This window comes from Aethalodelphis obliquidens, unplaced genomic scaffold (assembly GCF_003676395.1).
Source record: "Aethalodelphis obliquidens isolate GAN/ISIS:26980383/991018 unplaced genomic scaffold, ASM367639v1 scaffold53, whole genome shotgun sequence".
Lineage (NCBI taxonomy): Eukaryota > Metazoa > Chordata > Mammalia > Artiodactyla > Delphinidae > Aethalodelphis > Aethalodelphis obliquidens.
In genome coordinates, this window is record NW_020837997.1 from 7,542,759 (window position 1) to 7,564,873 (window position 22,115).

Here is a 22,115-nt window from a genome sequence, read left to right on the forward strand (position 1 = left end):
TGCCCCGGCGAGACCTCACACTCCCGCCCGCTGCTGAGCAAAGCATGAAGCCCGCACCAATGGGAGCGCCGCCGTAGCAGCGAGGGGGCGGAGCAGAGCGGCCGCCAATGAGTGTGCCCGTTTCAGGCAGCCAATGGGAGGCGGTGTCCCAGCGGCGATCAAGCGGCGGCTAACCCTGGCTGCTGGGCGGGGCGGGGTCCTAGGTTCGAGCCGGAGTTCCCCGGAAAGGGTGAGTCTGGAGGGGGGGCGGGAGGGGGCGCGCCCGGGAGGTCATCAAGAAGGATGCGGCCGGCGGGACTGCCCTTTGCAGGAGGTGGGTAGAAGCCCCCACACTGCCTTGGGACTGATTGATGCCCGGTGGGTACACGTCGCGGTTCCCGCCCCTGCCAGAAGGGTTTGGAGATTTCTGTTGGGGGGCGGGGGCTGCGGACCTCACCCAGACCTCATCTTCAAAGCTGGGTCTGGGCCCGATGGGGACGAGGAGGGAGGAGATGGGCACCTGCAAAACCCCATCCCCAAGATCTTATCTCGAATGTTAATAAGATAATAATAGCGAACATTTATCAAGCACTTATTGCACGCCAGGCCCGGTGCGGAGCCCTTTCCCTGTCTCACCTCACTGAATCCTCCCATCAACCCTTTGAGAGAGAGACTGTTTTATGCCCATTTTCTAAATGAGGAAACAGGTTCAGAGAGGAGTTGATTCTCGACGACTCCGACATTGTGCTATTACAACCTTCTCTTTTCCCCCATCACTGTCTTAAACCAGTAACATCGGTCGAATCGCTGACAGCCCCTCCCTGCAAATACTGGAGGCCTCAGGAGGCCTGAGCCCTGGGCCTGGCTCTCGAAAAGTTCCAGATTGTTGGGGAAAGAGCTGAACACAGCCCCTTCTCCGCTCAGGGAGCCAGCAGGGACTGGGGTCGCTGGTGGGGGTAGATGTGGTATGCAGGAATCTCAGCTTGAAAGAGAAAAAGGATTATGATGATAAAACCAATAATGACTTCATTCTTGTTTTTATCATATTTGTTATTTTTTCATGCCTGTATCAAGGTACTGAACATGTGACATGCAGAATTGTGTTGAAACATCACAACCTAATTGATCTACAACTCTAGTTTTTTTTAAAAAAAGGATGTAGAAAAAATAACCGTAATATAATAATCTGTTTTAGTTACACAATATAAAAAACATGTAAAGTGTAGCAGCAGTAATCAAAATATGAGGTGGAGGAGACTGAAAAGTATAATGTTTACCAGTCCTATTGAAGTGAAGCTGTTATTAGCTTAAAATAGGGTGTTACAAGTGTGAGGTATGTTATGTAAGGCTCATAAAATGTCTTAAACTTGTAACATTAAACTTAGGGTAACCACAAAGGAAAAATCTTATAGTAATTACATCCAAACACAAAGAAAGACAGCAGGATAAGAAACAAGGAACAATGGATGTACAAAACAACGAGAAAACAACAAAATGGCAATAGTAAGTCCTTACCGATCTGTAATATGGTGACAGTGGTGCGTAATTCACTTACAACTCTAGTTTAAAAGTTAAAAAAAAAAAGAATGTAGAAACTTCACAACCATCTCTTCATGGCAACACTCTCAGCATCTCCATTTTCCAGATGGGGAAACCGAGGCCCAGCATGGCTAAGTGACTCATCTGAGTCGACACAGGATTCACCCCCAGGTCTGTCTGGCCACCCCTGTCTTCCTGGTTATTTTGGAAAGGTGGGTTCAGAGCAGATGTAAAAAAAAATTTATTGGACAGAGCAGATTTTTATATTGGTGAATTTGTCCAATAAAGGGGTTTGGTGGTGTTATTGTTCATGACTGATCTGGTAGGTGGGGACACATACCCCAACTCCATCAAACGATTGTGGAAACTGGGGCTCAGGAAGGGGAATTGGGTGTCTAAGTTTGCACAGCGAGCAGGGGTCCAGAATCTTCCCCCCAAACCTCAGTCTGGATGGTTGGAAGGTTGAGGTGCTCAAAGGGGCCTCCAGGCTGAGGCCTGGGGCTGACAGGATGTTGTTCCTTCCCAGGCAAGCCAGCTGTCAAGAGCATGCCTCTGTGCCAATGGGGGGCCACCACCAGGGGCAGAAAGCCCGATGGGGATGGAGCTCAGCCCATGGCCACCAGAGGAGGCCTGAAGGTGCTTCTGCACTGGGCCGGCCCCGGTGGCGGGGAGCCCTGGGTCACCTTCAGCGAGGCCACACTGACTGCGGAGGAGGTCTGCCTCCACATTGCACACAAAGTCGGTGAGTCCCGGGCATCAGCCCCATGGCGGGGTGGAGGTGCTGGCAGCCGCCGGGCCTCATCCATCCAATCGTCTGCCCATTCATTCAGAGGACATTGAGTGAGCACCTAGTGTGTGCCAGCCCCCAGTTACTACATTTGTAGAGCTGATATTCTAACAGGGATCAACAAGAAACACAATAAATAAGAAAACTGTATAGGAGGCCAGAGATCATGGTAAAAGATTTAAAACTTGGGGAGATAAGGGACTGAGCCACGGGTATATCTTGGGGAAGATGGCGTCAGGCAGTGGGAACAGCAAGTGCAAAGGCCTTGAGGTGGGAACTTGCCAGCAACAGTGAGGAGGCCGGTGTGGCTGTAGCCGAGTGAGTGAAGGGGAGACAGGAGTAGGTGAGGGCAAGCAGGTGATGGCACAGGTTGTACAGGGCCTCTTGGGCCTCAGGGAGGACTTTGGATTTTACTCCAAGTGAGGTGGGAGCCACAGAGGACTGTGAGTGAAGAAGGAACGTAATTGGACGCAAGTGTCACAGATGATCTCTGGCTGCTGTAGGGGGAGCAGACTGTGGCGGGCGAGGGTGGGAGTGAAGTAGGAGGTTATGGGGCAGAAGTCAGCCAGGTTCAGATCTACAGTGTTTTAAACCCCAGAGGGAGGAGTTTAGGGCTTAAAGCTTTCCCCAGGAACAGTAGTGAAGCATGGAATGGTTGAGAGAGCCTGCAGCACACGTGCTTGAAAGTTAGTTTCTCCTGCCGGAGGGGGAGAAGGTCTCTCCAAGGGGACTTTGCTTACATGCCCTTTCCTCCAGGACGTCCTCTCAAACCCCCTGTCCCACAACTGGATGGGGGCCTTCTGGTAGATTTCTATAACACCTTGTACTTTCCCATCAATGGCAGATTCTTAAAGAAGTACTGGTTTTCTGGGTGGTGTGAAACATGCCTGGCCAAGGACCCAGAGAACCTGATCTTTTTGAGGAAGCAAAAGATCTTAAGAATAACTGGAGCATAGTTTTCAAGAATTTGGAAGGGGAAGTAGGAATTGAAAGCAGAGCATAATTGTCTGGGTCCAGGTCATGGTTATTCAGTGCTGAGGGGGTTGGGCTTTCTCAGGGGGCAAAGGGGAGCGATGGAAGTTTTAAGCCAGAGAGTGAAACAGATTGGTTCTTTAGGAAGTTGTCTCAGAGGGAGGCATGCTCTTTCTTTGGGGGGCAGTACACTTGGATGCAATGATTCTTTTCTTTTCTTTTTTTTTTTTTTTTTTTTGGCCGTGCCATGTGGCTTGTGGAATCTTAGTTCCCTGACTAGGGATTGAATCCAGGCCCTCGGCAGTGAAAGCACCAAGTACTAACCACTGGACCACCAGGGAATTCCCGGATGCAATGAGTTTGGAGAGCAATTTGGCATCGTCTAACATGGTTGAAATGTACATACCCTGAGGGCACACAGTTCCACTCCTAGATGTGCACTCTACAGACACTCAGCTCATGTGTTCCAGGAGATGTACGTGGGAAAGTTCAGAGTGGCTTCATTTATCTTAGTGAAAATAGGAGACCATCTCAAAGTCTGTGTATAGGAAAATGCACAAATCAGTTTCAGTATGGTTGAACACTGGAATACTATATAGCCAGGAAAAAGGAATTTAACCAAAGTTACATATGTCACATGTGAAGCTTAAAACCTATCGTAGCATGAAAAAGCAAATTGCAGGACGCCTATGGTATAATACTGCATTTGAATTTATAACATTCAAAGATGATAGAGAATATGAAAATGATAAACTCTAGTTCAGGAGTATAGTTACCTCCTTGTGGGAGGGGAGAGGAGGTGGATGTAGGTGGGGGCTTCAGTTGTACTTGCCAGGTTTTATTCTTTTTCTCGTGGCTGGTACTTAGGTGATTATAAATTATTCTGAAGGACTTCCCTGGTGGTCCAGTGAGTAAGACTCTGTGCTCCCAATGCAGGGGGCCTGGGTTTGATCCCTGGTCGGGGAACTAGATCCTGCATGCATGCTGCAACTAAGGAGTCTGCATGCCACAACTAAAGATCCCTCATGCCGCAACTAAGACCCGGCGCAGCCAAAACAAAGAAAGAAAGAAAGAAAAAAAAATTTTAATTAAAAATAAATAAATAATTCTGAACTATTTTAGATATAATTTTTAAGTGATGTGTATAAAAAATAGATGCTTGGGCAGCCAGTGTGGGGAATGACAGTAAGTTTGGAGGCTGAACTAGGGCTGAGTTTTGGATTTGAAGGAAGTGGGTAGATCCCAGAGAGATGGAGGATGCCGAAAGTACAGGACTTGTGACCAATCTGATGTGGAGGGGGTGGGACGAGTTGAGGACAAGGATGAAGTCCGGCAGAGAGGGGGCAGGTTTGGGGACCTCAGATGAGATCTATTTGGAACAAGGCACATCTCAGGGGGCCCGAGATGTCTAGAGGAAGACAGCCAAGGGGTAGTTGGATATTTCTCTGGGTCTGGAGTTCAGAGAGAGACCAGGCAAAGTGCCAGCAGTCTGTAGAGCTGTGTTAGTCAGTCTATGATAGGTTTTGCTGTAGTAACAAGCAGCCCCCCCACTTCTACTGGGTTAAGACAATGAAAATTTACCTAAAATCTAATGCAGGTCAGATGGTTCCCCTCTATCTTATAGCTTCACCACTAGGCATAAGGGGTTTCCAACATCCCTGGGGCAGCGAAGATGGCAGGAAAGTTTATTTCTAGGCCTGGAAAAATGTACTCCCTTATGCCCACATCCCACTGGCCAAAAACCAGCCCAATGTCTCCATCCTAGCTGCAAGGGAGGCTGGGAAATGTAGTTTTCCTGTGAGGCCATAGGCTGGTTTACATATTGCATTGTCCTCTGTTGGCAAGGCAGGAGGCCCAGGGAGGGATTGTGAAGGGAGACAGTGGGTCTGGGGGTCCACAGGGCTAACGGCAGCAGGCATTGACTCCTGACTCATTTCTCCCCTGTCCAGGCATCACTCCACCCTGCTTCAATCTTTTTGCCCTCTTCGATGTCCAGGCCCAGGTCTGGCTGCCTCCAAACCACGTCCTGGATATGTCCAGAGACTCGAGCCTGATGCTGTACTTCCGCATGAGGTGGGTGAAGTCCCCTTGGAAGGCTTTCGTTCTGTCCCCTCCCTCCCCTGTCCCTACCTTCCTGGACCTGGTCTGAATCTGTGCTAAACCCCAGCTGCGCCCCCTCCCTTCCTGCAGGTTTTATTTCCGGAACTGGCATGGCATGCATCCCCAGGAGCCGGCTGTGTACCGCTGCGGTCCCCCAGGGTCCGAGCCTTCCTCAGAACAGGCCGAGCAGGGGGTGCAACTCCTGGACCCTGCCTCCTTTGAGTACCTCTTTGAGCAGGTGTGAGCAGGGCTGGGGAGGTGAGACTGTTTGTGAGGGAGGTTGCAAATGAGGAGTCCTCACTTCCCTCCCAATTTGCTGTAGCTAGTAGGTTTCAACTCATGCCATCTGGGATCCTTTGGCTGCCTGAACCAAAGGGTTTTTGAGACTCTTAGGGTTGTAGGGGTAAGTGCTGTGATTGATTAGTGATGTCTGCCACAGGCATAGGGTTGAGCAGAGGAGGCATACATGTGGGGTCCTTCCCTTCCCCAAAGTGACCAGAAGCTGGGGAGTGAACAGGTTCTCATGCCTCCCTTTCTGCCTGATTCCCCATCCCCAGGGCAAGCATGAGTTCATAAATGACGTGGCATCGCTCTGGGAGCTGTCAAGCGAGGAGGAGATCCACCACTTTCAGAACGAGAGCCTGGGCATGGCCTTTTTGCACCTCTGCCACCTCGCTCTCTGCCATGGTGTCCCCCTTGAGAAGGTGGCCAAGAAGATCAGGTATTGAGAATGAGGCGGGAACATTGCATAGGTGGGTGGACATGCCCAGGCATCTGGTGGCCAGGGTAGACCTTGCATACTGTCATGCCTTCATTCATTCAACAAACATTTATTGAGTGCCTACTGTATGCTAGTACTAGTTTTTTTTTCTTCCAGCCGTGCTGAGCGTCTTGTAGGATCTTAGTTCCCTGACCAGGGATTGAACCCAGGGCCCTGGCAGTGAAAGCACTGAGTCCTAACCACTGGACCGCCAGGGAAGTCCCTGGTACTAGTTTTGGGTGTTCTGGACACAACAGTCAATAGGACAGACAAAAATCCCTGCCCTCCTGGAGGTCACATCTGATGAAGGAGACAGGCAATAAACAAAATACAAAAATAAAATGTATAGCGTTTTAGACAATGATAAGTGCAATGGGGAAAAATTAAGCAGGAACAGAGGAAGAAGGGGTGTGTCAGGGAATGGGGGGCGTACAATTTAAAACTGGGTCATCATAAGAACCTGCTGTATAAAAAATAAATAAATTTAAAAAAAAACCTGGGTCATCAGGGAATTCCTCACTGAGAAGGTGACATTCAAATTCAAAAATCTGAAGGAAGTGAAGGAGGGAGCCAGGTGGGTATTTGGGAGAAGAGAATTCTCCACAGAGGGATCAGCCAGTGCAAAGGCCCTAAGACTGTACCATGCTTGATATGTGGTGGAGGAAGCAGGGTGAGCTTGGAGGACTCCCTAGAATTCAAGGGAAAAAAGGAGGCAGGAGTCTGGAGAGCTGCTAGCCTCCACTGCAGTGAGGGCTGGGGCAATCAGGGCACACTGCCTGGAGGAGGCAGCAAGAGAAATGGGTCTTTCAGGACCTGCAGTTCTTTTTTGGCCGCGCCACACAGCTTATGGGATCTTAGTTCCCCAACCAGGGATTGAACCCACGCCAAGTCGTAACCACTGGACCGCCAGGGAATTTCCCAGGGCTTGCAGTTCTTAAAGCACATATTTTTCAATCCCTGTCGTGTTATCACTGGAGGACTAGGGCTGTGACAGTGAAGCCCAGGATGCTGGGAAGCCCAGAAGAGGGACCCTATCCAGCCTGGAGATCAGAGGATGCTCCTGGGGGGAGGTGATTTCTGCTAAGACCTGAAGGTTGAGTTGGCTTTATCCAGATGTGGATTGCTTTGGCCAAGCATTCGAGGGAGAGGGAACAGCATATACAAAGGCCCAGAGGCAGGAGGTGGTAAAGGCCTAGTTTCCAGGGGAGCTGAACTCGGAATGTGATTGCCCAAATGCAGGAGACGGCCAGGCACTAGTCAGGGAACCTTTTTCCCTGAGAGCTCTAGGGAGCCCTGGAAAGCTTGGAAGTGGGGGCAGAAGGCAGCTAGAACCTTGACCTTTAGGATCTTTGTATTCAAAGGTTGGAAGAGGTGGCTTGGGACATGGAGGATGAGGCTTCAAATCTCATCTAAGTGGGCTATGCTGGTGCGCAAGTGCAGGGCAGGAGAAGGGGTGAAGGGTATGGCTTTGTGAAGAGCAGAGGGCCTTCCCAGAGCTGTGCCTTCTATTGATAATCATATTAATGATCAAAACAATAGCGACTTCTCCAATAATAATAATAGCCAACACTCACATAGTCCTTATTTTATGCCAATCAATAGTCCTGATTCTCTCATCAGCCCTAGAAGTGGGCACTGTTTGATCCCATTTTACAGATGAAAAGACAGAGCCCTTTAGAGCTTAAGGAAGTTGCCCAAGAGCTGGGATTTCCGACCTATAGTCTCCTCCAAAGTCCTGGGCCCTGGGCCCAGACACCACCTGGCCTCCCTGTGCTGGCCCTTTATAGCATTCTCTGTCCACCTTCATGACAGCCTGCCTGTTTTTTTTTTTATTGTTTTGGGGTTTTTTTCAGTTTTAATATTTTTTATTTTTATGTTTTAAATTTTTGGCCGCACTGGGTCTTCGTTGCTGCGTGCGGGCTTTCTCTAGTTGTGGCGAGCGGAGGCTACTCTTTGGTGAGGTGTGCGGGCTTCTCATTGTGGTGGCTTCTCTTGTTGCAGAGCACGGGCTCTAGGCGCGTGCGCTTCCGTACTTGTGGCGCATGGGCTCAGTAGTTGTGGCTTGCGGGCTCTAGAGCACAGGCTCAGTAGTTGTGGCGCAAAGGCTTAGTTGCTCCGAGGTGTGTGGGATCTTCCCGGACCAGGGCTCGAACCCGTGTCCCCTGCATTGGCAGGCGGATTCTTAACCACTGCAATACCAGGGAAGCCCCCCCTAATATTTTTTAAATTGAAATATAGCTGATTTACAATGTTGTGTTAATTTCTGCTATACAGCAAAGTGATTCAGTTATACATATATATACATTCTTGTTTTTTTCATCCTCTTTTCCATTATGGTTTATCATAGGATATTGAATATAGTTCTCTGTGCTATACAGTAGCACCTTGTTGTTTATCCATTCTATGCATAAAAGCTTACATCTGCTAACCCCAGCTTCCCACTCCATCTGTCCCCCAACCTCCTCCCCCTTGGCAACTAGAGTCTATTTTCTATGTCTGTGATTCTGTTTCTGTTTTGTAGCTAGGTTCATTGTGTCATATTTTAGATTCCACATATAAGTGATATCATATGGTATTTGTCTTTTTCCTTCTGACTTACTTCACTCAGTATGACAATCTCTAGTTGCATCCATGTTGCTGCAGATGGCATTATTTCATTCTTTTTAATGGTTGAGTAGTATTCCATTGTATATAAGTACCACATCTTTATCCATTCATCTGTTGATGGCCATGTAGGTTGCAGCCTGTCTGTTTTCTAGACGAGGCAGCTGAGGTTCAGAGAGATGAAGCCACTTGCCCCATGTCACCCAGCTAGGCCTGCAATCCCGCCCCTGACTGGCCCCTCCTGGTCGTCCCCACAGCTTCAAGGACTGCATCCCACGCTCCTTCCGGCGGCAGATCCGGCAGCACAATGCTCTGACGCGGCTGCGCCTGTGGAGCATCTTCCGCAAGTTCCTGCGGGCCTTCCAGCCGGGCTGCCTCTCCCAGCAGGTTGTCATGGTGAAGTACCTGGCCACACTCGAGCGGCTGGCGCCCCGCTTCGGCACAGAGCGCGTGCCCGTGTGCCACTTGGAGCTACTGACCCAGGCTGAGGGGGAGCCCTGCTACATCCGGGATGGCGGACAGGCCCCTCCCGACCCCGGGCCTGAGTCTGCCGCAGGACCCCCCACCCACGAGGTGCTGGTGTCGGGCACCGACGGCATCCAGTGGCGGCTGGTACAGGCAGAGGTGAGTGGGGCGCCTCTTCCATCTAGCAGTCCAGGGCAGCTGGGGGTGGCGCGCCCTTGCTCAGCCTTGGCCTTGGCCTCCGAAGGTGGTTATCCCCCATGTGCCTCTGGGGTGTGTCAGTCTGTGCCTGGGAGTCTGTTCCTTTTGTTTTGTTTTGTTTTGGTTTTTTGTTTTGTTTTTTTTGGTCACGCGGCATGGCATGTGGGATCTTAGTTCCCCGAGCAGGGATCGAACCCGTGCCCCTTGCATTGGAAGAGTGGAGTCTTAACCACTGGACCGCCAGAGAAGTCCCTGGGGGTCTGTTTCTTGGGGAGTGTCCTCTGTCTGCCTGCCCCCCTGGCGACCTGATTTCTGGGGTCTGGCATCTGGGGCCGAGAGGGTGAGGAACCTCCATTCTACTCTCCCCGAAGTTCCAGTTTCTGGCATGTGTATCTCTCTGGGTGGGTCTCCTGTCCAGCCTGTGACACTGGGGTTGATGGGGGGTTGCCTGGTCCCTCCAGCTCCCGCCTCTCCCCCGGGGAAAAGTGCAGTGGGACTAAACAGGCACTGCCCTGCTCCATTCACCTGCCCCACGTGCTGGTTTCCAGACTCCCAGTGATGGTGGTGGTGGTGGCGGCAGAAGGATGCCCCATGCTGGCCCATCTGGGAAGAAAGCCAAGGCCCAGGAGGTGGGCAACCAGCCAGTGCACAGACCTCGGGAGGCCCCATGGGCCTACTTCTGCGACTTCCAGGACATCACCCACGTGGTGCTGAAAGAACGCCGCGTCAGCATTCACTGTCAGGACAACAAGTGCCTGGTGGGGCCCGGGACGGGGGGCCGGGCTGGCCGTGGGGGGAGGGTTGGGGGACGGTGGGAGCCTCTGGCCTGTGACATCTGCCTGATGTTGTCCTCCCCACCACCGCCCCCTCGCCTGCAGGAGTTGAGCCTGCCTTCCCGGGCTGCGGCCCTGTCCTTGGTGTCACTGGTGGATGGCTACTTCCGCCTGACGGCCGACTCGAGCCACTACCTATGCCATGAGGTGGCGCCTCCGCGTCTGGTGATGAGTATCCAGGATGGTATCCACGGACCCCTGCTGTGAGTGCTGGGAAGGGCGGGCGGGCTGCATGGTGGTGACTGAACTGGGCATGAGCTCTAGGGACTGTGGGGTTTGAATGAGGTGTGTGCATGTGTGTCTTAGGGTGTGAAGGCCTGTGTGTTCACCCATGTATATGAGTGCACATGTGTGTGCAAGCATCCATGTCTCAGTGTGTGTGTGCCTGTGTGTGCACGTGAGTGTGCATGCACGTGTGCGGGAGCATTCGTGTCTAGTGTGCACACGCGTGTCTGTGCATGCGTGTACACGTGCAAGGATTTGCTCATACAGCATTGTGCATGCGTTCACGTTGGTGGGTGCTCACGTGGGTGCATGTGTGCACCCAGGGGTTATGGGGGGAGAACGGGCACCTGTCACAGCATGGACGGTGTGTCACGCTGAGAGTGCCTGGGTTGGGGACTGTCACCACACATGTCTGAATGTTTAACAGCCCATTTGGCACGCAGCTGTGTCACTACTCTGGGGAGTGCGTCTTGTTTGGTTTTGTTGTTGTTGGTTTGGCCGTGCCACGGGGCACGCGGGATCTTAGTTCCCCGGCCAGGGATGGAACCCATGCCCCCTGCAGTGGAATCGCGGAGTCTTAACCACTGGACCACCAGGGAAGTCCTCCAACTGCATTTTAAATTGTCAGTGTGTGTTTTTGCACGTGACAGGACGGGTGAGTTTTGCTGGGCTATGCGTTGTCCAAACGCTGGTGGCTGTTGAGATATACGTGTGGGTGTTTACACCCCTGCAGGCATGTGTCTGTCCTGGTACTTGTGGATCACTGTCTGAGCATTCCTGCTTGGACGTGTGGGGCTGAGAATGTGAAGTGTCAGGGCTTATGTGGTCATCAGGTGTGTGTGGCCATCCTGTATGCTGCCGGGTTGGGGTCTGTGACTATCAGCTCATCTGGTCATTGGCCCTGTGCCTGGGTATCTCCTGTCCTATCTGTGACACTTGGACTGGCCCCTGGGTCAGTCTAAGAGGTCTCACCCTTCCAAGCCTGTCTCTACACCAGAGGAGGGTGAAGTGGTCGTTTCACCTCTCAAGGGCTGTGGCTGTACGGGCCACACGGGCCATGTGGCCTATGGGCCATGTCAGCATGTGTCTTAGTCCATTCGTGCTGCTGTAACAGAATGCCAATGACTGGGTGGCTTAGAAACCACAGATGCTTATTTCTCACAGTTCTGCAGGCTAGAAGTCCAAATTCAAGGTGCTGGCAGATCCAGTGTCTGGTGAGAGCCCCACCTCCTGTTACATAACCAAAGTTCAGTCTTCTGGCTGTGTCCTCATATGGTGGAAGGGGTGAGCAAGATCTCTGGGGTCCATTTTATTTTTGTATTTATTTATTTAAATTAATATATTTACTTAATTTTTGGCTGCGTTGGGTCTTCATTGCGGTGCGCTGGCTTTTCACTGTGGTGGCTTCTCTTGTTGCGGAGCGTGGGCTCTAGGCACACGGGCTTCAGTAGTTGTGGCGCTCAGGCTTTAGTAGCTGTGGCTCACAGGCTGTAGAGCGCAGGCTCAGTAGTTGTACCATACGGGCTTCGTTGTTCCACGGCATGTGGGATCTTCCTGGATCAGGGCTCGAACCCGTGTCCCCTACATTGGCAGGCGGATTCTTTTTTTTTTTTTTTTTTTTGGCAGGCGGATTCTTAACCACTGTGCCACCAGGGGAGTCCCTGGGGTCCATTTTATAAGTCACTAATCCTATTCGTGACGGCTCCACCCTCATGACTTAATCACCTCCCCAAGACCCACCTCCTAAGGCCATCGCCTTGGTCGGGGGTTAGGGCTTCAACATAGGAATTTTGGGGGGACACAGACATTCAGTCTCTGGTACCACATACGTAACTGTCAGAGTCTGTGTGGCTGTGTCACCTTGTAGTACCTGTTTGTGCTTATGACAGTTGTCCCCTCTGGGTCTGGGATGCCAGTGCCCCTGTGCTGTTATGTTACACAGCGGCTGTGTCTGCGATCTTTCATACTTTTTTTTTCTTTTTTTTTTTCGGCCGCACTGTGCGGCATGCGGGATCTTAGTTCCCCAACCAGGGATTGAACCTGCGCCCCCTGCAGTGGAAGCGTGGTCTTAACCACTGGACTGCCAGGGAAGTCCTCTGTCTGTGATCTTTTCCTTTCGGTGTGTGACAGACTGCATTGTGCGTCACCCTGGGAGTGGCAGTGTCTATGGCTGGGTGTGTGCCCATCTGGCATCTGATGGCTGTTTCCCGTGTGTGTATGTGTGTGTGTGTGTGTGATCTTGTCGGCCACGGTGTCCACAGTTGTTACGCACGAGCATGTGCCTGTTCCGGTACCTGTGTCTGTGTGTGAGTTTTCATGCATGGGACAGGGTTACCTGCGTGTGTGTGTTCAGACACAGTGTCACCACATAAGCCGTGTCTGACATTTATCCCTGCTGGAGTGTGCCCTGCTGGGCAGGTTTTGTGTGTCCTTGTTGCCAGGTGTGGGTCCAGCAGTGCTCCCAGGTGCCCTGATGGTGCCCCTTTGTGCCCCCACCCGCCCAGGGAGCCATTTGTGCTGGCCAGGCTGCAGCCCGAGGACGGCCTTTACCTCATCCACTGGAGCACCAGCCACCTCCACCGCCTTATCCTCACGGTGGCCCAGCGTGACCAGGTGGGCCTGGGGCGGGGGTCCTGGGCTGGGGCTGGGCGTGCTCCCTGCCTGGACCCCTGCTCACCGCCCTCACCCCTGCTGCCACCTGCTCCAGGCACCTGGCGTGAAGGGCTTGCACCTACGGAAGTTCCCCATCGAGTTGCAGGCTGGGACTGTCGCGCTGGAGGGCTGGGACCGGTCCTTCCCCAGCGTGCGCGAGCTGCGGGTTGCCCTGCAGGGCTGCTCCCTGCGGGCCGGCAACGACTGCTTTTCCCTGCGCCACTGCTGCCTGCCACGGCCAGGAGGTACCAAGATGGGGGTGCCACGGGGCTCGGGTTGGTGGGGGGGCCTCTTCCCTCCGTGCCGACTTTCAGGGACTGCTTCCATCCCCAGAGATCTCCAACCTCATCGTCACGCGGGGACCTCGGGCCAGCAGCAGGCCACTCAACCTCAGCCATCTCAGCTTCCACCAGATCCACCAGGAAGACATCACCCAGGTGCGTGGCGCGGGGGTGGCCCCTGCGGGCGCGGGGCACCAGGGAGGCAGCCTGGAGCCGTTGTCATGGAGATCTTCCACACCATGTCCCCCCAGCTGTCCCACTTGGGCCAGGGCACGAGGACCAATGTGTATGAGGGCCTCTTGCGAGTGGGGGGCGGAGGCCCTGAAGAGGACAAGGTGGATGGCGGGGACCCCCCCATGCCTGGGGCGGGCTGTGAACAGGAGCTGCGAGTGGTACTCAAGGTGCTGGATCCCAGTCACCATGACATCGCCCTGGTGAGTGAGCGTGGCCGGGGGATGGGGGGCAGGGTGAAGAGGGTCAGGGTCAGGGCCTGCAGCCCCCTGACCTGCCCCGTCCCCACAGGCCTTCTACGAGACAGCCAGCCTCATGAGCCAGGTCTCCCACGTGCACCTGGTCTTCGTGCACGGCATCTACGTGCACGGCTCCGAGAGTGAGTGGGCCCTGCCCCACCCCCGACATACACACACACCCCACCCCACTCTGCCCCATTTACAGCCCGACCCCACTTACACTCTTGACCTGCATCCTTATCCCTGACTGCACACTGACCTTTGACCTACACCCCACCCCTGAACGTACCCCAGCCTGTGCCCATCGACTCTCATCTCCAGCCTAAACCCTGTCCACACCATGACCCTTAGCAGCTCCCTGATCCCTGGCTACGCCCCAACCGTCTACCTGCACCCCGACTCCAGACTGCATCCCTTGCTCCATCTACCACCCAAACACCTCTACAATCCAGCCCCTGTGTATCCTCTGACCCCCTCGATACCGTGACAGCATGCAGACCCCAGCCTTGTTGGCCACCCCGATCCTCCCAGACCTCAGCCCCTGCTTCTCCCCCCGCTCTCCTGCTACTCTGTGCGCACCTCCTTGTACAGGGTGCCCACGGCCGCCCCCAGACCCGCCGACCACAGCACCACATGTCCGTCTCTCCTGCTTTCCCCGCAACGCTGGCCTACGTGCCGAGCCTGCGCACCTCTCACTGCACAGGCACCCCCAGCCCTGTGGGATCCCAACCTCCAGCTCCACTTCCTCCACTGGTCTGCACCCTCCCCCCGGTTCCCCAGTCCCGTCCTGACCTTTGTCACTCACTCGCAGCCTCCTCTCTACCCCAGCCCCACCCTGGACCCAAATGCCAGCATTCAGCTCGGCCTCACCCTACACCCACCTCCGCGGGCCCTCGGTACTGCATTCCTCCTCTCCCCAGAGTCGCTCCCGAGCCTCCCCCCACACCCTTGCCCGACACCTTCCCCACCTACAATCCCAGCGCCGCCCCCCCCCCCCCCCCCCCCGTCCTGCCCCCTGGCGCCCTGGAGGGTAAGCTGGTGGGCAGCACCTGCAGTGGCTGGGCCTTTGCAGATATCATGGTGACGGAGTACGTGGAGCACGGGCCCCTGGACGTGTGGCTGCGGCGGGAGAGGGGCCGCGTGCCCCTGGCCTGGAAGCTCACAGTGGCCCAGCAGCTGGCCAGCGCCCTCAGCTACCTGGTGCGTGGTCTGTGGGCGGGGCCTGCGCAGGTGGGGAGGGCCAGGGCAGCTCCCACGTTGCGTATGGAGGCCTGAACGCACCCATCCATGCACTGGATCTTCCCATGAACCTCCTCTGCTCACGCACCCCTGTGGCTCCCATCTCTCCCCACCTCCTCCACTTGGTGTCCAAGGCCCTGTGGCAGTCGCCTCTGTCACTCTTGCCGTTTGTTCCCCAGCCCTTCCCGGTCCAGTCACCCCAGTTTCCAGAACACCCCCTGTGTGCCGGGCTCTGTCCTAGGCCCTGGGGACCCAACAGAGAACAAAACAGACAGAAGTTTCTGTCCTTGGGGAGCTGGCATTTTAGTTGGGAGGGACAAGCGAGAAATAATAATTCGTACATTACATTACATAGTATGCCAGAAAGTAGCGAGAACTGTGGGCAAAAAAGCAGAGGTGGAGAGGAGGATTTGATACAGTTTGGGGAAGGGGTGATGTCTTAAACAGGTGGGTTGGGGAAGGCCTCACTAAGGTGACCTGGAGGTGACATGGGGTGAGGGGAGAGGTGGGTAGTTGTGAGTTTATCTGGGAGAAGTGCATTCCAGGCAGAGGGGACAGCCAGTGCAAAGGCCCTGGGGAAGGAGCATGTCTGCCATGGGTTTGAGGACCACAGTAGGGTCCTCTGGCCTTTTGTCCCTGGCTGAGAGCCTTGGCCACCAGCACTGGGAAAACAGGAAGGACCCACTGGAGACCCAGTGCTGCCTTGTCACTATGACAATGGACTGGCATCTCCATAACGACCATGATTGTCTTTTTCACTTGGGCTGTCCCTGGGGGGACCATGTGGGATGGGGTAGGGGTGGGGTCTACAGCCCCCAGTGGCCACACCCCCTTTCCCCCCTACCCCAGGAAGACAAGAGCCTGGTTCACAGCAACGTGTGTGGCCGGAACATCCTCCTGGCACGGCTGGGGCTGGCGGAGGGCACCAGCCCCTTCATCAAGCTGAGTGACCCCGGTGTGGGCCTGAGCGTCCTCTCCAGGGAGGGTGAGGACGCAGGCAGGGCTGGGCACAGGGGCGGGCTTCCCCCACTCCTTTTACCTTGCTGACCTCTGACTCTGGCCCCCAGAACGGGTGGAGCGGATCCCCTGGACAGCCCCTGAGTGCCTGTCCGGTGGAGCCAACAGCCTAAGCACTGCAGCCGACAAGTGGGGCTTTGGTGCCACCCTCCTGGAGATCTGCTTCGATGGGGAGGCCCCCCTGCAGGGCCGCAGCCCCTCCGAGGTATGTCCAGGGGACCCCTGGGCCCTTCGCACAAAGAGGGCTGGCACCGCCAAGGAGTCCAGAGGGTACATTCAGGGTCCAGAGCTGCCTCCCCTCTGGCTGTGCAGCCTCATCTCTCTGGGGCTCCATCAGGTCATCTGTCAGTTGCAGTGAACTGCAGTCCCAACCTCATAAGGTCGTTATGGCACAAAGCAAATAGATCACATGCTTTAGGCAGAGTGACCAGGGCATCAAGGGGGAGGCACAGGCTGTCGGGAGGAAGGGGACCCAGAGGATGGCCCTGACCCAGCTGAGGGATGGGGCAGGGCTTCCCAGAGGAGGTTTTAATCTAAGTGCAGAAATATCAGTGTCCCAGGCTAGGAAGAGCAGCCTAGGTGGTGGACACAGCCTATGCAAAGGCCGGGAGGCTTTGGGGCATTCAGGGAGCTGCAGTATGCAAAAGCGTTCTGGGAGCAGAGGTGGGTGGAAGGCAGGGCAGGAAGGGCCAAGTGTGAGATGCTCCAGCACAGCACAGCCTGCTCTCCTTGGGTTCCAGTCCTGACTCTGCGGTGGTGGGCAAGTCTGCATCCCGTTGCCGATGAGGCTCAGGGGCCTCATCTGTAAAATGGGAATGACAAGAACGAGGACCTGGCTGGTCTAGCCCTGCTCTGGGGACTTGACTCTGCCTCTTGGGGAAGGGGACTGAGGGTGTACACTGACTCCTTCCGGTCCTCTCTCTAACAGAAAGAGCGCTTCTACCAGAAGCAGCAGAAGCTGCCTGAGCCCTCGTGCCCAGAGCTGGCCATACTCACCAGCCAGTGCCTGACCTATGAGCCAGCCCAGCGGCCATCCTTCCGCACCATCCTGCGTGACCTCACTCAGCTGCAGCCCCAAAGTGAGCATCACTCCAGGACGGGGACCCTGGAGGGGGGGAGGGGCTGGGATCCCTGCTGACTCAGGCATGGTGCACCCAAGTCTCTGTACAGTGGCTTAGGGTGTGTGCCGGTTTCTAATTCACTTAAGTAAGGGGGAGGGGAAGCCCCAAGCTCTCCTTTCTGTTTTGCTTGGGGAGAGCCACGGCTTCTTTGGATGAATTAGACCCTGGCAAATTTTTTGGTTATTAATGAAAAGTTTGTGCCCTTTACCCAATCTCAGAACATCCCAGGCGTTGGTTATGGTGCAGCCAGCTCTGTGTTTTGGACAATAAGAGGAATTTTCCAGCCCTTGCAAAAAAAAAAACAAAACAGTTTGCTTATCTCTGGGATCGGATGCTGGGGATAGCAGTAGCTGGCTTTCTGTGTCCCCAAGTGTGGACCCTTTTGGAGAAAGGGCTGTGTTCCAGACTCACCCACTGTAGCTCTTCCAGATCTCGTTGATGTCTTGTCTGTGAACCCGGACTCACCGGCGTCAGATCCTACGGTTTTCCACAAGCGCTATTTGAAAAAGATCAGGGATCTGGGTGAGGTAAGGGCGAGGCCTGGAGGACCGGCGGCGGGGCATGGGCCCTGGCCTTAGAGACTCTCAGCTTCAAGCGAGGCCCCGGGGAATTGAAAGGGAGGCCTCAGCCCCAAGGGGACCCATCCACATGGAGTAGGTGGGGCCTTGGATTTTCCAAACAAACCTGCCTGGAGGTGGGGCCTGGGGAGCTGGGGGTGGGGCTGACGCTCCTGCACGCTCCGGCCAGGGTCACTTCGGAAAGGTCAGCCTGTACTGCTACGATCCAACCAATGACGGCACTGGTGAGATGGTGGCCGTGAAGGCCCTCAAGGCAGGCTGCGGTCCCCAGCTCCGTACAGGCTGGAGGCGAGAGATCGAAATCTTGCGCACACTCTACCACCAGCACATTGTCAAGTACAAGGGCTGCTGCGAGGACCAAGGTGGGCGGGGCCTAGAGATGTAACAGGGCGGGGCTATGGCTTGGAGGGCGGGGCCAGCAGGACCTGGCCAATTAGAGCCTCTCAGCCCCAGGCTGGAAGATGCAGTTTGCAGACACCAAGGTGGGCGAGGCCCGGCTGCCTCCTTTCCATCCTTAGGTGCTCTGCTGGGGCCAGGATGGGTGGGAGCCACCGTCAGCTCCCTTGCCTGTGGACGGGTTCAGGATGGGTCCGCCCCACCTGAGGACTGGTCCTAGTGTGGATGGATCTTGGTTTTCCCTCCCCACCTTGGGATAGGGGGTGCAGGGTGGGCAGCCTGTGGCGAGTCTCTACCACCCTTACGGGCCGCTCCTCTCCGGTGTCAGGCGAGAAGTCGGTACAGCTGGTCATGGAGTACGTGCCCCTGGGCAGCCTCCGAGACTACTTGCCTCGGCACAATGTCGGGCTGGCCCAGCTGCTGCTCTTCTCCCAGCAGATCTGCGAGGTGGGCCTGCCTGCCCCTGCTCCCAGAACCTGCCCCCTTCTTTGGCTTGGCCTGAGCTCCCTACCTCCCCCGCCAACCCCGCTGGGCCTGCTCTCCTCCATCCTTGTCCATTCAGCAGATCACCTGGCCACACCCCCACTGGCCCAGGCCCCCACCCCCCTCCCAATTCTCCCGCCCCCTGCCCCGGGGGAGCCCCCCATGTGGCTCCACCTCTGCTGTCTGGCTCTGCTCCTTTTCTCTCTGGCCCCAGCTGCCATCCTGCCCGTTCTCGCGCCTGGTCCCCGCCAACTTGACTGTCCCCTAGCCATCCTGGTCACGGCTTCTCAGGCCCGGTCCTGCCCCCGCGCTGATCCTGACTTGCCCCACCCCCAGGGTATGGCCTACCTGCACGCGCAGCACTACGTGCACCGAGACCTGGCCGCACGCAACGTGCTGCTGGACAACAACAGGCTGGTCAAGATTGGGGACTTCGGTCTCGCCAAGGCCGTGCCCGAAGGCCATGAGTACTACTGTGTGCGCGAGGATGGGGACAGTCCCGTGTTCTGGTAACCAGCGGGACCCAGCCGGAGGGAGGGGTGCCAGGGTCACCTGGAGCAGACAGGGTGGAGGAGATGGATTCCGGGGTCTCAGACGACAGGGCCTGGGTCAAGTGACACTGCCCCCACTCTTAAGGGTGGGGCCCTAACTGGGACCACAGGGCTCCTAAGCCTCAGGTAAGGACTCCAGCTCGGTCTGGCCCAAGGCCTGAGTGCCCTCTCTCCCCAGGTATGCCCCGGAGTGCCTGAAGGAGTGTAAGTTCTACTATGCGTCTGACGTCTGGTCCTTTGGGGTCACCATGTATGAGCTGCTGACCTACTGTGACTCCACCCAGAGCCCCCCCTCGGTGAGAGCCAGGCCCGCACCCCGACCCCATCCTAGAGGAGTTAGCGAGGCATGCATTCAGTTCCCAGCTCCCCCACCCTAGCAAGGACTTAACCTACCTGAGCCTCACAGTCGCATTCTGTAAAGTGGGCCAGTTACACTGCAGAGGGCTTGGATTGTGACCGAAACCCACTCAGATAGGAACGGCTTATTCTGCCATTTGCAAACCCCAAGGGGACAGTGGGAACATGGGTTGATCTAGACCTTCAAATGCCATCAGGAATCCCATTTTCTCCATCTCTCAGCTTTGCTGATTTCCATGGTAGCATTTTGTTTTTTTTGCCGTGCCACGCGGCATGTGGGATCTTAGTTCCCCGATCAGGGATCAAACCTGTGCCTCCTGCAGTGGAAGCACCGAGTCTTAACCGCTGGTAGCATTTCTTAAGCAAGCCTTCCCTTTGTTGTGGCAACAGTGGACCCAGCTGAGGGGAGGAGGGTCTTTCTCTTTCCAGCATAATTCAGGACTCTCTGATTGGCCCAGCTTGACTCACGTGCCCTCCAGGGAGCCACTCACTGTGTAGTCCTTGGCTGAGGGGAGGAGCCTAGAGTATGTTAAGGGTTTATTCCCAAAGCCAATCAGAGTGCCTTTATAGGAAAATTTTTTTAAAAAATTAAAAAAATTTTTTAAAAATTAAAAAAATTTTCTGAACAGGCAAAAACAACTTGCTGAGGCTTAATAATAATAGCAAGCACCTAATTCAGACTTACTCTATGAATATTAGTTTATCTAAGTTTCACAATTACCCCAGGTGGTAGATGTTATCACCCATTTTACAGATGAGAGAACTGAGGCCCAGAGAGACGAAGTCATAAGACCAATGTTATGCAGCTGAGAAGTGGTAGAGATGGCATTAGAACTCCTGCCCTCCGGCTTCAGACTCTTGACCTCTATCTAGGCAGCCCCGCCTCTTAAAAAGAGCTTGTCCTGTTTCTTCTGTAGAAATTCATCGAGCTCATAGGCCTCACCCAGGGGCAGATGACAGTGCTGAGGCTCACTGAGCTGCTGGAACGAGGGGAGAGGCTGCCACAGCCAGAGAAATGTCCCTGTGAGGTGAGACCCTCCCTTTTCCCCCTGCCCCCACCATCGGACCAGGGAGAGAGCAGAGATCACAGCCCCAGTTTTTCCTTCCCCAGATCTATTGCCTCATGAAGAACTGCTGGAAAGCAGAGGCCTCATTCCGCCCGACCTTCCAGAACCTCATACCCATCCTCAAAACGGTCCACGAGAAATACCAAGGCCAGGCAGCCTCAGTGTTCAGTGTCTGCTGAAGCCCGCCAGCAGCTCTGCTTGGGGGGATTGGAGCAGACGGTACCCACAGAGAGGGCCTCCTGCTTCCCACCCTAAGAGGAGCCCAAGAGGGGGTGGTCAGCCTCACTGACTCCCTGTGCCTTACTCCTGTCTGGATGCCCCACCCCTCTGAACTGACTTTCCTTGTCTTAGTCCGTTTGGGCTGCTATAACAAAACGCCACAGACTGGGTGGCTTATAAACAACAGAAATTTATTTGTCACAGTTCTGGAGGCTGGGAAGTCAAGATCAAGGCACCAGCATGGTTGAATTTTGGCAAAAGCCCTCTTACTGGTTCATAGCCTATGCCTTCTTACTATGTCCCCACAAGGTCCAAGGGGGCAAGGCATCTTTCTGGAGCCTCTTTTATAAGGGCACTAATCACATTCATGAGGGTTCCACCCTCATGACCTATGCACCTCCTAATACCATCACGTTGGCTGTTAGGATTTCAACATAGTGATTTTGAAGGGACAGAAACGTTCAAACCATAGAACCTTCCAAGATCATGAGCCTGACACAGGCTCCTGAGGGATCCAGGACAAGCAAGGAGCTAACCAGGCCCTTGAATCTGATCTTTTTATCTTCCCCCAGCTCCTGCCCTTGGAGCCCACTATCTCCCCTAACTGGTTAAAAACTCATATTTCCTCTGCTAGAGGCATGGTCCTTGGGCCCTTCTTCAGCACGTGTCCACTCTCCTGGGGACTGCAGCTAGAGCAAGACACTCATTGCAGAAGAAGTCAGATTCAACTGTTGAACCTTTGCTCACCTCTAAATCACCAGCCAGCAATTAGACCAATGCCTGGAACACAGAAGGCCCTCAAGATGTATATTAAATATATCAACAAAGGACCTGGAGGACCACATGCCATGTAAATAAGATTGCCAGTTTCACCTTTTTCTCGCTGTGTGACCTCAGGCAAGTGGCTTCCCCTCTCTGGGCCTTAGCTTTCAACTATGAACTTGGGATGGTCATGCTTGCTGCCTTGTAGGACTAGTGTCAAGAGCTAATGAGGGCTTCCCTGGTGGTGCAGTGGTTAAGAATCTGCGTGCCAATGCAGGGGACACGGGTTTGATCCCTGGCCCAGGAAGATCACACATGCTGCAGAGCAACTAAGCCCATGCATCACAACTACTGAGCCTGCGCTCTAGAGCCTGTGTGCCACAACTACTGAAGCCTGCGCACCTAGAGCCCGTGCTCTGCAACAAGAGAAGCCACGACAATGAGAAGGCCACGCATTGCA

At 54.6% G+C, this 22,115-nt stretch overlaps 1 protein-coding gene across 12 annotated transcripts; it reads left to right on the forward strand.

Annotated features, from left to right (window-relative positions):
- The first annotated feature begins 175 nt into the window (after nucleotides 1-175).
- Nucleotides 176-21,751, forward strand: TYK2 (tyrosine kinase 2). 12 transcript variants are annotated; one of them, XM_027085203.1, is made up of 26 exons: nucleotides 176-229; nucleotides 1,365-1,482; nucleotides 1,625-1,689; nucleotides 2,045-2,260; nucleotides 5,227-5,350; nucleotides 5,468-5,615; nucleotides 5,935-6,098; nucleotides 8,999-9,365; nucleotides 9,953-10,162; nucleotides 10,283-10,440; nucleotides 12,967-13,075; nucleotides 13,170-13,359; nucleotides 13,448-13,551; nucleotides 13,647-13,829; nucleotides 13,918-14,005; nucleotides 14,938-15,065; nucleotides 15,954-16,089; nucleotides 16,172-16,326; nucleotides 17,050-17,200; nucleotides 17,663-17,769; nucleotides 17,990-18,182; nucleotides 18,545-18,663; nucleotides 19,036-19,208; nucleotides 19,429-19,546; nucleotides 20,525-20,635; nucleotides 20,719-21,751. In XM_027085203.1, exons 4-26 carry the CDS (start codon nucleotides 2,065-2,067, stop codon nucleotides 20,851-20,853), a joined length of 3,567 nt encoding a protein of 1,188 aa, XP_026941004.1. In that variant the 5' UTR covers nucleotides 176-229; nucleotides 1,365-1,482; nucleotides 1,625-1,689; nucleotides 2,045-2,064; the 3' UTR covers nucleotides 20,854-21,751. The 12 variants fall into 12 exon arrangements, with proteins under 12 accessions (XP_026941004.1, XP_026941009.1, XP_026941007.1 ...); XM_027085202.1 differs by lacking the exon at nucleotides 176-229 and adding an exon at nucleotides 246-357; XM_027085204.1 differs by lacking the exon at nucleotides 176-229 and adding an exon at nucleotides 295-313.
- The last annotated feature ends 364 nt before the right edge of the window (nucleotides 21,752-22,115 follow it).